At 46.5% G+C, this 14269-nt stretch overlaps 1 protein-coding gene across 1 annotated transcript in view; it reads left to right on the top strand.

Moving 5' to 3' along the window:
• Positions 1-14269, top strand: part of flvcr2a (FLVCR choline and putative heme transporter 2a) — a 38888-nt gene that overhangs the window by 12304 nt on the left and 12315 nt on the right. Inside the window, exons 4-5 of the mRNA XM_084392832.1 lie at positions 87-154; positions 818-921. Coding sequence (XP_084248958.1) covers positions 87-154; positions 818-921 — 172 coding nt within the window. The remainder of the gene's footprint in view (positions 1-86; positions 155-817; positions 922-14269) is intronic.

Below are 14269 nucleotides of genomic sequence, written 5' to 3'. Positions count from 1 at the left end.
TCAAATTGTCATAATTCCATCCAATTTTAATCCTGTGATTCATGTTTATTTGAAAGCATGTTTGTCCCTGTCTTTGTGTTTCCCAGGACTGAACGTTGGATGTTTCTACGCCGTTTCCACCCTGTTGAACAGGATGATAATAGAGCATTACCCGGTGAGTTCATGCTGTTCCACATACAGACAGCTCTACTTCTTACATGATGCATACACTCACAAAAAGTATTATTTTATTTTTGGAGATTGTAATAGCATGGTATTTTTTTTAAATACACTGTCATAATCACATACCATGATATGTAGTCCAGTTACAGAGCGTCACAAATGTTATTTTAACTCTTCCAGTAAATTTTTGCACTGCTAACATCAATAACAGCTTTAACTTGCGGGATAATCCAGGGATAGGTTTGCATTTCACGATTATAATGTGTCATTTCTTTGCCTTCACGTCACGCATTCAAATTGTGTAATGCACACCTAGCTGTGGATTATCCCTTACATAAACCATATTGTATGTATGGTAAGTATTGTGGTTTCGTCATCTGACGCCAACACTGCACCATGCTACTTTTTCCTTTTGGTGGATCCTTTTTTTATTTGGAGAAAACATATAATTTATTCACTGTGAGAGGCTTTTCAGTTTCTTCATCTTTATATTCTTAGCAAATGCTCCATTAAAGTCTGACAGTACTTTTTTTTTTCAAGTGATCAGACTCAATGCATTGTGTTATCTAAACACATGACTACTGTGCATAAGAACATGGTCTCATGGCTTGATATATTAAAGATATCTCAGAAATCATTACTGTCTGAAGCACAGGGTGAAGAGGTGAATGCTGGGAGAATTGGTTTGACTCTTGTCATTGCTGGCGTGGTTGGCTCTCTGATCTGTGGAATCTGGCTAGACAAGACCAAGACTTATAAGTAAGTGATGCATTCTCTATTATTACATTTCCCCCCTGAGATCCACATGTCAGGGTAGCAAAGTTTTTTATTAAAGCACCAAAAACAGTGATATTTTAGTTTCTCTTACGAGAGGTTCTCTCGTATTGCGTAAGCTAGCTTACGCTGCGGGAAAGTCTCCTTTCACGAGATACTGAAGCCAAAAATTATCCTAATTTTTTAAAACTTGTCAACGCAGTGCGGCAGCCTGCAGACCTAGGGCAAGCGAGTCGCGTGCCCATTGGCTGCTCTGCGGCAACTGCAGCAGCCTATGGCTGAGCCTTGCGCGTGACGTCACGTCCAATGAGCGCGCTTGGCGCGCTTAGTGCGTCACAGCCCGTCATTAGATTAGATTAGATTAGATTAGATTCAACTTTATTGTCATTACACAAGTACAGGTACAAGGCAACGAAATGCAGTTTAGGTCTAACCAGAAGTGCAATAGCAGCAAGTGCAGGATATACAGTGGTTCCATAAGTGCAGAACATGGATATGTACTGAATAAATATAGAGTTGAATACTATTATAAACAAAAATTTACAGATAGATTGTCCTATGAATATAATATACAGATAACTATTACTGTGAACAGAGTTTACAGCTAGATATGTACTGAATATAATATACAGATGGCTGTTACTATAAACAGAATTTTACAGATAGATATGTACTATGAATATATATACAGATGGCTGTTACTATAAACAGAATGTGAGCATAATATACAGATGGCTATTACTATAAACAGAATTTAACAAATAGATATATGTATAAGTTAGGCTAATGAGCAGTATAACAATGGATTTAAAGTAGTGCAAATAAAGTTTGGACAGAAGCTATCCGAGTGAAAGTGCAGTGGAAAGTAATTGCATATTACAGTTAAGGTACGATATTGCAATGTATATATAAACAGTCGGTACTGTAAATAAACAGTCGGCAGTGCAAATTGAGCATATTCCAGTCAAGGTAGTAGTGCAAGATGCATATGTAAACAGTTGTTACTGTAATAACAGTCAGCAGTGCAAATGAACATTATAGTATTGCAAATAACAAATTAGGGGTGTGGCTTAGCGTATATAAGCAAGGAACAGAGGCTGCTTCGCTGATTTCTGTCTCTTCAGCGAAGCTCTTCGCATCGCTGATCTCCGAGGAAGCCGCCGTCGAATCCAGCGACCAGCACGCCGAGGATCTCAGCCTGAGGACGCCGGCCGCTCGCCGCCTTCAGCCTTCCCTGCCTGCTGCGCCATCCGGCATATATATCCTTTTCTGCTCTGTGTTTGTGTGTTTGTGTGTCCGCCGCGACACACTTGCATCTAAAAGAGCGCGAGGCGTTGTTTCAAATGCCTCGCACATCCTGTGGCTCGTGCAGAGCCTCGCTCAGCGACGGAGACCGCCACGTGCTGTGCGCTCTCTGCCTGGGTTTTGACCACGCTGTTCGCGCTCTCTCCGAGGGCGGCTGCGAACAGTGTGAGGAGTTACCGATGTCGACCCTATGGGCTCGACTCGCTAACTTTGAAGGAACTCCACCTTCTCCGGCCGCTTCTTCCGGGCCACGAAAGAAGAAACGTCGCTCTCAAAGGCCGCCGGAACTGGACGCTACAGCTGAGCGCTCGCCGGAACCTCTCCCGCGAGCCTCGCTCTCTCCTTCCCCCCCACCCTTCACCGACGCGCAGCGGCCGGCCACTGCCCGCACTGCCGTCGCCCTGGGGGACGATGCAGATGATGCCGCTGACAGCTGCTCTCTGCTCGCGTCCGACAGCGAGGAGTGGTCGGGCTCTCACCGCTCCGCCCCCTCGACTCTGGAGTCTTCTCGAACCCGCGCTAGTGTTGACGCAGAGCTTCTCCGCCTCCTCACTTTAGCGGTCGAGAGAATGGGACTGGATTGGTCTCCACCTAAGGAGCCGGAGCCCAATCGCCTTGACGGGTTTTTTCTGCCTAGCCGCCGCCCTGCGCCTGCCTCTAGGTCAGCACCCTTCCTGCCTGAGCTCCACGCCGAGCTCTCTAAGTCCTGGAACGCTCCGTTCTCCACCAGACTCCGCCCGCCAGTCTCCTCGGCTCTCTCCCAGGTGGACGGAGCCGCCGAGAACGGCTATAACGGCATCCCCGCCGTTGAGGATGCTGTGGCAACGCACCTTTGCCCGCCGTCTGCTAGATGGCGCTCAAAGTCTGCCCTGCCGTCTAAAGCCTGCAGGACCACCTCAGCTCTCGCCGGCCGCGCTTTCGCCGCCTCCGGCCAGGCTGCTTCCGCCCTGCACTCAATGGCTATCCTTCAGATCCTTCAAGCCGACCTCCTCCGTGAACTGGACGAGAAGGGCTCGGATCAGTCTGCCTTTACCGATCTGCGCAGCGCTACGGATCTCGCGCTGCGCGCTACCAAGACCGCTGCTCAAGCCATCGGCAGATCCATGGCCGCGCTCACCGTCATCGACAGACATCTATGGTTGACGCTCGCGGACATGAGTGAGTCAGAGCGCGCTGTGTTTCTGAACGCACCACTCTCGCCCACCGGCCTCTTTGGCCCTGCGGTCAGCGGAATTGTGGATCGGTTCTCTGAAGTGCAGAAGGCGTCGCAGGCGATGGACCTCTTCCTGCCCCGCCGTTCGAGCTCAGCCACAGGCCGCCCTCAAACGCAGCCTCCTGTGCGCAGCTCTAACCAGCGCTCTTCCAGGCCCCCCAGCGCTTCGCAGCGACGCCAGGGCAATCGCCCCAGGTCGCGCTCGACCAGCCGTCACAGACCGCCGCCCCCACGGGGCCCGCGGCCCAAGATCGCGTTGAAGCCCGAGCCCGCGAAGTCCTCCTAGCATCCGCAAGGAGGAAAAGATGGTTGAGTCCCGCTACGGCCGGACCGCCATCAAAACGCACAGCTCTGTCAGTCCCCTGTGTTCAGGCTACTGCAGCAGCACACACCGCAGCCAACGAGCCAGTATTAACACTCGCTCGCCTGCACACAAACGCCGTTTTCACGGCGACCCAGATAAATCTCAAAAAGAGTATAAGTGCTTTAAGTGTAGAAAATGTGCCCACACCCATGTGCTCACTGCCTCACACAAGTACAATCCCCATGGTAACGCGCCCAGAGCGCTCTCTCATAAAGCGGCCTCACACCGCTCGAGTACTAAATGTAGTAAATGTGCCCACACTTCCGTGCTCACAACTACTCGCTGCTCGCTCTGTCACTCAGTTACCTCAAATTGCCACGGCTCAAGCCGCAGGGGTATTAAGTGTAGAAAAAGTGCCCACTCCCGTATGCTCACTGCCTCACACAGACCAGGTTCCCATGGCAACGCGTCCAGAGCGCTATCTCTTAAAGCGGAAACTTTCCGCTCGAGTATCAAGTGTAGGGAATGTGCCCACAGCCCTGTGCTCACACCTGCCCACTGCTCGCTCTGCCAGACAGGTTGCAAACCTCATAAAGCCCCCAAACACTGGCCGTGTCATAAGTGCAAATCCCGCGCCAGCTCACGAGCACGCGCGCCCACTTTCAGACACCATAATCCCCACGCCGCTCTCGCGCCTGGGTTGTTTGACAGCAGTTCACGCTCCATCGTCCGAGATCGAGCTACTAAGTTCTGCACAGTCGGCCAGCCCTGTTCTTCTGCCCTCGTGTCCGAGCATCGGCGGCTGATACAGGTTCCCCATCCCGCGCAACGCGGCGATCTGAACCCAGAGACCATTCGACCCCTAGCCATGCATGCAAAAGCATGGGAGGCTATTCAGGGCGCGTCAGAATGGGTGCTCAACACCATAAGACACGGTTATTCGCTCCAATTTGCTCGTCGCCCTCCGCGCTTTCTAGCGCAGACGGAAACGAAAGTGAGTTTGGAAACAGCACATCTGCTTCAAGCAGAGATATCAAAGCTGCTGCGAAAAGGGGCCATAGAACAGGTGCATCCTTCCCTGAGCGAGTCAGGCTTTTACAGCCGTTACTTCCTCGTTCCCAAGAAGGACGGAGCATTAAGACCTATTTTAGATCTGAGACATCTGAACAAGGCTCTCATGAGACGGCCGTTCAGGATGATTACAACCAGACAGATCCTCGCGCAAATTCGCCCAGGAGACTGGTTTATCTCTCTCGATCTGAAAGACGCTTATTTCCAGATCCAGATAACTCCCCGTCACAGGCCATTTTTGAGATTCGCCTTCGACGGTCGAGCTTATCAATACACAGTCCTGCCGTTCGGCCTGTCTTTAGCACCCCGTACATTTACGAAATGCATGGACACGGCTCTCGCTCCCCTGAGGAGTCAGGGAATGCGAATTCTGAACTACTTGGACGATTGGCTCGTTCTAGCGCAGTCAGAGACAGAACTTGTGTCTCACAGAACAGCGCTACTCGACCACCTGGAGGGTCTAGGCCTGGCGGTCAACTGGACCAAGAGCTCGCTCTCGCCCCGGCAGTCGATTTCCTTTCTCGGAATAGATCTGGACTCGGTGGCGATGACGGCCAGATTGTCGGAGCAGCGCGCGCGCCGCATCCAGCGCCTCGCTGCATCCTTCAAAGAAGGCGACCGGGTTCCCCTGAAGGCATTTCAGCGCATTCTGGGGCATATGGCCTCAGCTGCAGCAGTGCTTCAGCTGGGTTTACTGCGCATGCGCCCGCTTCAACGCTGGCTGAGAACGCGCGTATCCCATCGAGCCTGGGCGACCGGCGGCTCGCTAATCAGAGTGACTCAGGTCTGTGTCTCAGCCCTGCAGCCCTGGCTAGCAGCCGAATGGTATCACACGGGAGTGAATATGGGAGTGGTTTCACACCGGAAAGTTGTCTCAACAGACGCGTCCAACCTAGGTTGGGGAGCGCTCTTCGAAGGCAGACCGGTCTTTGGCCACTGGTCAGACCAGGAGAATCTCCTACACATAAACTGTCTAGAGATGCTCGCGGTCGAGAAAGCGCTCATGCACTTCCTCCCTTTCCTCCATGGTCACCATGTTCTAGTCCGCACGGACAACACTTCAGTAGTGGCCTATGTGAACCGCCAGGGCGGTGTCAGATCAAAGCAACTCTGCGCCCTGACGGAACGCCTCCTCGTATGGGCTCAGCACTCTCTGCGCTCTCTGAGAGCATCGCATGTGCCTGGCCATCTGAACGAGGGTCCCGACAGACTGTCCAGGGACAACGTTCCCCCTGGGGAGTGGTCTCTACACCCCCAAACAGTCCAGTCGCTGTGGCGCCGCTTTGGCAGAGCGAAAGTCGACCTCTTTGCGTCAAAAGACAACGCACACTGCCCAGCGTTCTTTTCGAAGAGCGAGGACGCGCTGGCCCAGTCTTGGCCCAGCGGCCCGCTATATGCGTTTCCACCAGTCTCTCTGCTGCCTCAGGTCATCGAGAGAGTCAGGAAAGCGCGCCACACAGTGCTCCTCATAGCCCCGTTCTGGGAGAACCAAGCTTGGTTCCCGGAACTCATACAATTGGCAGACTCAGCCCCTTGGCCGATTCCGGTGCGGAGAGACCTTCTCTCTCAAGCCCGCGGCTCGATTTGGCATCCCCACCCAGAGCACTGGTCTCTGCATGCGTGGAGCCTCAACAATTACATGCTGATCTACCAGAAGGGGTGATGAACACGATCATACAATCTAGAGCCCCCTCCACGAGGCGGCTCTACACGTCTAAATGGTCTGTGTTTAACAAATGGTGCACTACCAAAGGGCTCAATCCACAGACATGTGGGGTCTCGCAAGTATTGTGCTTCCTTCAAGAGCTACTGGACGCGGGCAGGTCCCCCTCCACGCTCAAAGTTTATGTCGCGGCCATTTCAGCGCTCTCTGTTTCAGAGCCGGGCCGCGCATTAGGAAGGAACGAGTTTGTCATCCGCTTCCTTAGAGGAGCGAGGAGGATGAACCCCCCGCGACCCCCTTCGGTTCCTATGTGGGATCTTTCACTGGTCTTAGACGCACTGAAAGCACATCCCTTTGAACCCTTAGAAACTGTGGATATGAAATACCTCACGCTCAAAACCGTTTTTCTGATAGCACTGTCTTCAGTAAAACGTGTGGGAGACCTTCACGCGTTATCCACTAACGCTGCGTGCCTCGAGTTCGGACCCAATGACTCTAAAGTTATTCTCAGACCGAGGCATGGGTACGTCCCAAAAATTTTGGGCACTCCCTTCAGAGCGCAGGTCATTTCCCTTTCAGCCCTGCCGAATACTGGCTGCGAGGCAGATAGTCACCTCCTCTGCCCAGTTAGGGCGCTGAGAAGCTATATTTCGCGCTCCGCCGCCTTCAGGCGTTCAGAGCAGCTTTTTGTTTCGTTTGGTGGGCGCACCAAGGGTCTCGCCGCCTCGAAACACACCCTGTCCAGATGGATAGTCGATGCTATCGCAGCTGCTTACGCATCTAAAAACCTGCAGTGCCCCTTGGGCATTCGGGCACACTCCACCAGAGGCATGGCCTCATCGTGGGCGTGGTCCAGTGGGATTCCCATTCATGACATTTGTGCAGCGGCAGGCTGGGCCTCCCCCTCCACATTTGTTAGGTTTTACAACCTGGAAGTCCCCGCTTTGCAGGCCAAAGTGCTATCAGTCTAAGTCTCGCGTAAGCCAGCCCACTGTCTGTGCGCGGGCTACGCTGCTGATTTAGCTCTACTGGTTGAGCTACACTATATGGAAGTGTTAGTTGGACCGGCTGTGCCGCTCCCTGCCCCATATTATGTGCTTATGTACTGTGGTATCTTGGCCGCCCAGCTCCGCTTCGCGTCCCCTGGGCTCCCCATGGGAATTCATTCAGTATGCTGGGCGCGCGCACGGCGTTGACAAGGTGTTCCCGCAGCGTAAGCTAGCTTACGCAATACGAGAGAACCTCTCGTAAGAGAACGTACTCGGTTACTAACGTAACCTCTGTTCTCTCTAGAGAGGGAACGAGTATTGCGTAACCCGCCGTGCTCTCGCCACGAGCTCATTTTCGCTTCATGCGACAGAAACCAGCGAAGCAGCCTCTGTTCCTTGCTTATATACGCTAAGCCACACCCCTAATGACGGGCTGTGACGCACTAAGCGCGCCAAGCGCGCTCATTGGACGTGACGTCACGCGCAAGGCTCAGCCATAGGCTGCTGCAGTTGCCGCAGAGCAGCCAATGGGCACGCGACTCGCTTGCCCTAGGTCTGCAGGCTGCCGCACTGCGTTGACAAGTTTTAAAAAATTAGGATAATTTTTGGCTTCAGTATCTCGTGAAAGGAGACTTTCCCGCAGCGTAAGCTAGCTTACGCAATACTCGTTCCCTCTCTAGAGAGAACAGAGGTTACGTTAGTAACCGAGTACGTTTTAATGCAGCTGCTTGAGTTTGTGTTCTGATACATGTTTTTGATGTTCATGCATGTGCATTTGTGTTCCTTTAGGAATTAACATAAAATGTATAGACATTTAAGATCCACAGATGATTTAAATTTTTCTAGTATACACTGTAAAAAATATTTTTTTCAAATTTGTAAATGTATTGTGCAGGTGCAGGCTGATGAAGTAGAAACGCAAGGATCTATGTGACTATAATTTTTAATAAAATAAACAAGATAATACAAATGCTACAGGCAAACACTAATGTAAGAAAATAACCAAAAACGAACTGAGGAAACTGAGGAGTATAAATATAAATACACAGGGCAACGATAAACTAAACAAGACACAGGTGAAGTCAAGTCAACTTTATTTCTATAGCACTTTATACTATACAGATTGTTTCAAAGCAGCTTTACAGTGATAACAGGAAAAATGATTTCAGCTGTTGTTCAGTTCTGTTGTAAAGATCATCAATAATTAAATTAGAAAAATGTAATTTATAAAGCAGTTTTGCAACAAAATGTCATCGTCCAGCTCAGTTCAGTTCTCATTCAACAGCATCAGTACAGTCAGATCAATAATATTGTTGAATATTAAGTTGACAAATGAGAACATACTTAGTAAACAAGGAAATGAGATGCTGCGTCATGGTGTTGATTCTATGGGAACGCATCCGCATGAGCCGCTGTCTATACACACCAATCTGACTGGCCTAACGTATGGACGTTGTAACCTAGCGTAGCGCGTCACCGAGTCAATAAATAGATGCCAGAAATGCGCATTGACAGATTCGAATTGTCTGAAGAGACACAGTCGTAACCGAGGTGTGGCACAGCATCTCTTTCCCTTCTCATGGAACCGGGTTACATATATTGTACGTAACCAAACTTCGATGCTGTTTCATACCGTTGAAACTATGGGAACTTCAATACTAATGTTGTGACTCCCAGGGTAACAGCTTGCCCCCAATTCCCCCCGCCTCATAGGAGAGGGTGATAGCATCTGTAATCCAATGCGAGATACGTTGCTTAGTGTCCGCATTACTTCTATTGTGACCACCAAAGCCTACCAGAAGCTGGGAGGATCTATGCAACTGGCCTGAGATTCTCAAAGCACGGACCGGACATAACAGGTGGAGGCTTTCTTGCTCCAGCGGCTCATGAGGTGCAGGAAAGAAAAATACAAAATGACCGGTTGACCAGTCGCAGAATATAACCCTTTCCTCACCTGGCACTGTCTAAGCAGGAGGAGGTTACTGACTTACTCTCTTGAGTGATGTTAAGGCTAATAATAAAGCTACTTAGTCAGCATCTTGTCTGAGACCGACTCCAAGGTCAATGTTTGGTCCCAGGGAGGAACTTGCAACCGGCAGATAGGCCTCAACCGTCTGGCACCAAGTAAGAACCGAGACACTCTATTCTTGTTTTGCTTGATTAGAGTGCAGATTTTGACACCATTTCACACAATATTCTGTTGGTATTACTGGTATATAATATACTGGTATTCCTTTCACCTGGTTCACTTCATACCTTTCTAACCACACACAGTTTGTACAACTAAGAAATGTTAAATCCTGCGTTAGCTGTGGTGTCCCCCAAGGTTCTGTCCTAGGTCCCCAACTGTTCCTAATTTACCTTCGCCCACTTGGTAATATCTTCTCTAAACGTGGTATTAAAGTACACTGTTACGCTTATGATACACAGGCTCCAGGTTAGGAACTTGTTGGTCATCTTCGACAGCACTCTTTCATTTGAAGCTCACATCAATAGCATAACCAGGTCTTGTTATTTTAATCTTCGAAATATTGATTGCCTCCGTCCATTTCTCACCCTTGCCTAGTTCTGCTATTTTTGTTAATTCGCTTGTCACCTCTCGCATTGACTACTGTACTTCTCTTTTATCTGGTTTACCACACAAATCTCTTCATAAACTCCAGCTGATTCAGAATTATGCTGCTTGTATCATAACCCGGACTACATCTATACAACATATTACCCCATCACTCCAACAGCTTCATTGGCTTCCTATCAAATTCCGGATTAAATAAAAAATTCTCCTCGTCGCTAATCTTTCAGATCTCTTACAGCCCTACAGCCCTTCTCGAACTCTCCGCTCCTCTTCATTGGGTTTTCTGCTCGTCTAATCACCATGGGCCCTTTGGAATTCTCGCCCAGTTAATATACGTAATTCAGACTCATTATTTCAATTAAAGTCAATTGATGGGAGTCGTCCACCATTATAAAGCGGGGGCACGGCGTCACTCGTTTTCTGTATCTCCGTCCTGACATTCATACAACTTCGAAAATAATTTTGTACAGTGTAAATCTTTGACTGACTTTTTCCCTAGACTTTTCCTAAATTGTTAAAACTCTTAACTTTGACTCATGTCGAGCAGCTGAACGCCTGTAATGTGCTTTGCTCTATAATAGACCCTCTGTTTCTCATAATCACATCATGAGTGAGAGGATTTACCAGGACAGATCAGCGGTTACAGGGTTTTATTACTCATGCTGACCTTGATTCAAAAATGTGCTAGTGGGTTTATAACTCTCTCTGGTCTTTACATTCGGTGACTCTGCAATTAAAACATTACCCTCAATCCTAAATATGCACTTACAACCTCGCAGGGTACATAGTTATTAATTGTTAACACATTTTCAACCTCATCACAGTAAGCTTGGACTTAATTTACTTGTAATTTGAGTAGATAGCTGAATGAATTCTGGTTGTGTCTGTGTGCCTTGTGTGTAAATCATACACTGTAACTGAGATTATAATTTTTTTGGATAATGTTTATTGCCAACCTGCTACAATCAAAATTTTGGTAAAAATGTTTTGATGTCATAACATATTATTGTGCAAAGAATGGCACAAATATGTCTTTATTAATCAATAATATGCCCTTATAATCATAACTTGTGTGAAAAGGAATGAATGTAGTTGCTGTTTTACTGCCACTAATGTTCATTTCAGCTAGAAACTGCAATACATTTTATGTATACAGTATATTTTGTGAAGTTTTAATATTTTGCAAGACACATTTTTCCAGTTTAGCAAAATACAAACATTTGAACTTTAAACATTTAGCTAAATTTGAAGTGTTTTAAGTCTAAATGATTATTGACATATTTTCTGTTGATTTTTGATTAAAAGCTTTATGTAAAGTCTAATCAAGTCAGCATTATTAAATGCATGAATGCCTGGTTTCATAGCCAAGGCTTAAGCCTAATCCCAGACTATAATGCATGTTTGAGCTGTTTTAACTGAAAGCATATCTTAAAATATGTCAGTGCCATTGTTTTGTCTCAAGATGCACACCAGTAATGTTTTTAAGGCACATTTATAAAAGCTACTTTGTCCTAGGCCTAGTCCTGGCTTAGTCTAAGCCCTGTCTCTGTGAAACCTTAATGAATGACATTAATAAACTGTAAATCCCAACATGTTCAGTCTAGAGCAAAAAATTAGGTAATAATGGCACAATGTTCCTCAAAACTCACATGTGGCCCTTACAATGAGTAAAGTTAACTGGTTCTATGTTCATTCCACATTATAAAACAGGCCAGTCTTTGAGTCAATCATTGTGTGAGCTATGTTTTACACAATTGTACTTTAAACATAAAGAACTGCAAAATACATTGGCACTTGGGAGGAGAATGTACCTTGAAATTAAAAAAAGCCCAAGACTAATCAACCTCACTGTGACACAAACAAAACACGACTAACAACATTAACAAGATTACATAGAGCTAAAACCTCTATTAATTGTAAATGACAGCTATTTACACACACCCATTCATATTTAATTTATTCAAGAGCAATTTATTCAAACATTTTCCCCAGCCACAATGCTCAGTAGAAGATTTATGAAGATATTGTTTGTTCTCTCTCAACTCAACAGTACATTACACCAGTCAGAGCACTATAGAAGTGCAGGATTCCTCTTGTTGACTGCCAAATTGGATCGAAGAAAGATGAGAATTTTTTTTTTTTTTTTTTGAATTGCTGATTTTGAGAACATGCATCAAACCCATGTAAATAATACGAGTTTTACACAGTCCGATTATACAGCACTAAAACTGAACAAGTGAGAGAAATTTGAATATCCTTTGAGACATTGTTTAAAAACCTTTATGTCTTGAATGTTCAGAGAACATTTAAGGTAGCAATTTCAGGTTACCACTTTTTACAGTGTAGAATATTGATTAGCATCTGTGTTCTGCTCTCTGTTTTCAGAGTTGCATCCACCTCTTGATATTTTTAGTTGGTTTGTTTTTGTTATAAAACAGGATGTTACTCTTATATTTGCCTGTGAATGCATTCTTTCTGTGTCCATTATTCTTCACCATAGTTATCTCTCTTATCTCTTGTGAAGCGCTGGTTTGAAAACTGCCCATTCAATGAGCACACATCATCCTGGCACTTGTAATCGGCTCAGAGTCGTCTGTTTGAGTCAGAATCGCCCCCGGCAGATCCCAACAGCAGCGGTGAAGCGGGCTGTTTTCTCACGCGTGGTTGTACAAAACTGCGCTAATTCATAATACATTGTTTATTCAGAGGGAGCTACAGCTATAAAAGACTTAATTGCATGCACAGGAATCTTGTTTTTCTGTTGAGGCAGGTTATGGTTGTGAAATGCATGTTGTTGTTTTTTCTAGAAATATGTGTGGATTTGTGCTGGTCTTTAGACATGAGACAAAACATGATGTCTCATAGCTTAACTTTGCAACAAGGGTGTCAAACTCAGTTACTGGACAGCCATAGTCCTGCAGAGTTTAGTTCCAACCCTTCTCCAACACACATACCTGAAGTATTCAAATAAGCCTGAAGGACTTGATTAGTTGGATCAGGTGCGTTTAATTAGGCTTGAAGCTAAACCCTGCAGAGCTGTGGCCCTAAGGGGCCCATGACACAGTTTTCAACTAAAAACGTAAAAAAAAAATGAATGCGTTTTGGCCGTTCATTTTCACGACAATGGTGTTTTGGGTGCCTGAAACCGGTTTCCATGTAAACAACAAAAATGTGAATCTGTGAAGACGATGATGTCATGCACAATCGTATTACGTGTTCAGTCTATAGTGTTTCATCGCCATCTACTGGCCTGGCAGCAGAATACAGCGTTTTTAGTCGTTTTCGCGGGTCTGTGTGAATGGGGACCATTTTGACAATGGTGTTGTCTGTACGCGAAAAACTTAAAGGAAAAACTTCTTAGCTTTAAGCATATCGTTGTCATGTAAAACGAACGCTAAGTTTGACATCCCTGCTTTACAATAAGGTCCGAACATTAGTGCCCTTTCTTTCACTCACTCGCTGTTGTGTTGATGTAAAGTTCCGTATTAATTACAAGGTATTGCTACTGACTTATAAAGCCCTAAACGGCTTAGCTCCAGTCTATTTAACGGATCTTCTATCGCCCTATAATCCATCGCGCTCTTTAAGATCACTTAATTTAAGGCTTTTGGTCATACCTAGGATATCCAGATCCACCAAAGGAGGGAGAGCATTTTCACATTTAGCTCCAAAACTCTGGAATAGCCTTCCTGATAGTGTTCGTTGCTCAGACTCGCTCTCCCAGTTTAAAACTAGATTAAAGTCGCATCTCTTCAGCCAGGCATTCATATAATATTTTTAATCTTACAGTTCAAATTACAATCCGGCCTCTAGTTAATAAACGCCAGAGGAGAACTGGCCCCCGACTGAGCCTGGGTTCTCCCAAGGTTTTTTTTCTCCATTAGGTCACTTGATGGAGTTTTAGGACACCATTAGGTCACTTGATGGAGTTTTTCAGTTCCTTGCCACTGTTGCCTTTGGCTTGCTCAGTTGGGGATATTCTGGGGATATCTAATTTGATTTTATCAATAAATTCCACTAGAAACAAACCTTGTTGTATTATTTTAATTTAATACTGTGAAGCTGCTTTGATACAATCTGTATTGTGAAAAGCGCTATACAAATATACTTGACTTGACTTGACTTGACTTGATGTAGTGACACCCAAAAAGGAGGCCCAAAAATCTATGATAATTCAGAAAGGGCCAATGAAAATTGGCGAGTGAAATTTGCA

Source organism: Rutilus rutilus (genome assembly GCF_951802725.1).
Source record: "Rutilus rutilus genome assembly, chromosome: 21".
Taxonomy (NCBI): domain Eukaryota; kingdom Metazoa; phylum Chordata; class Actinopteri; order Cypriniformes; family Leuciscidae; genus Rutilus; species Rutilus rutilus.
This window is presented reverse-complemented; position numbering and strand designations above follow the sequence as displayed.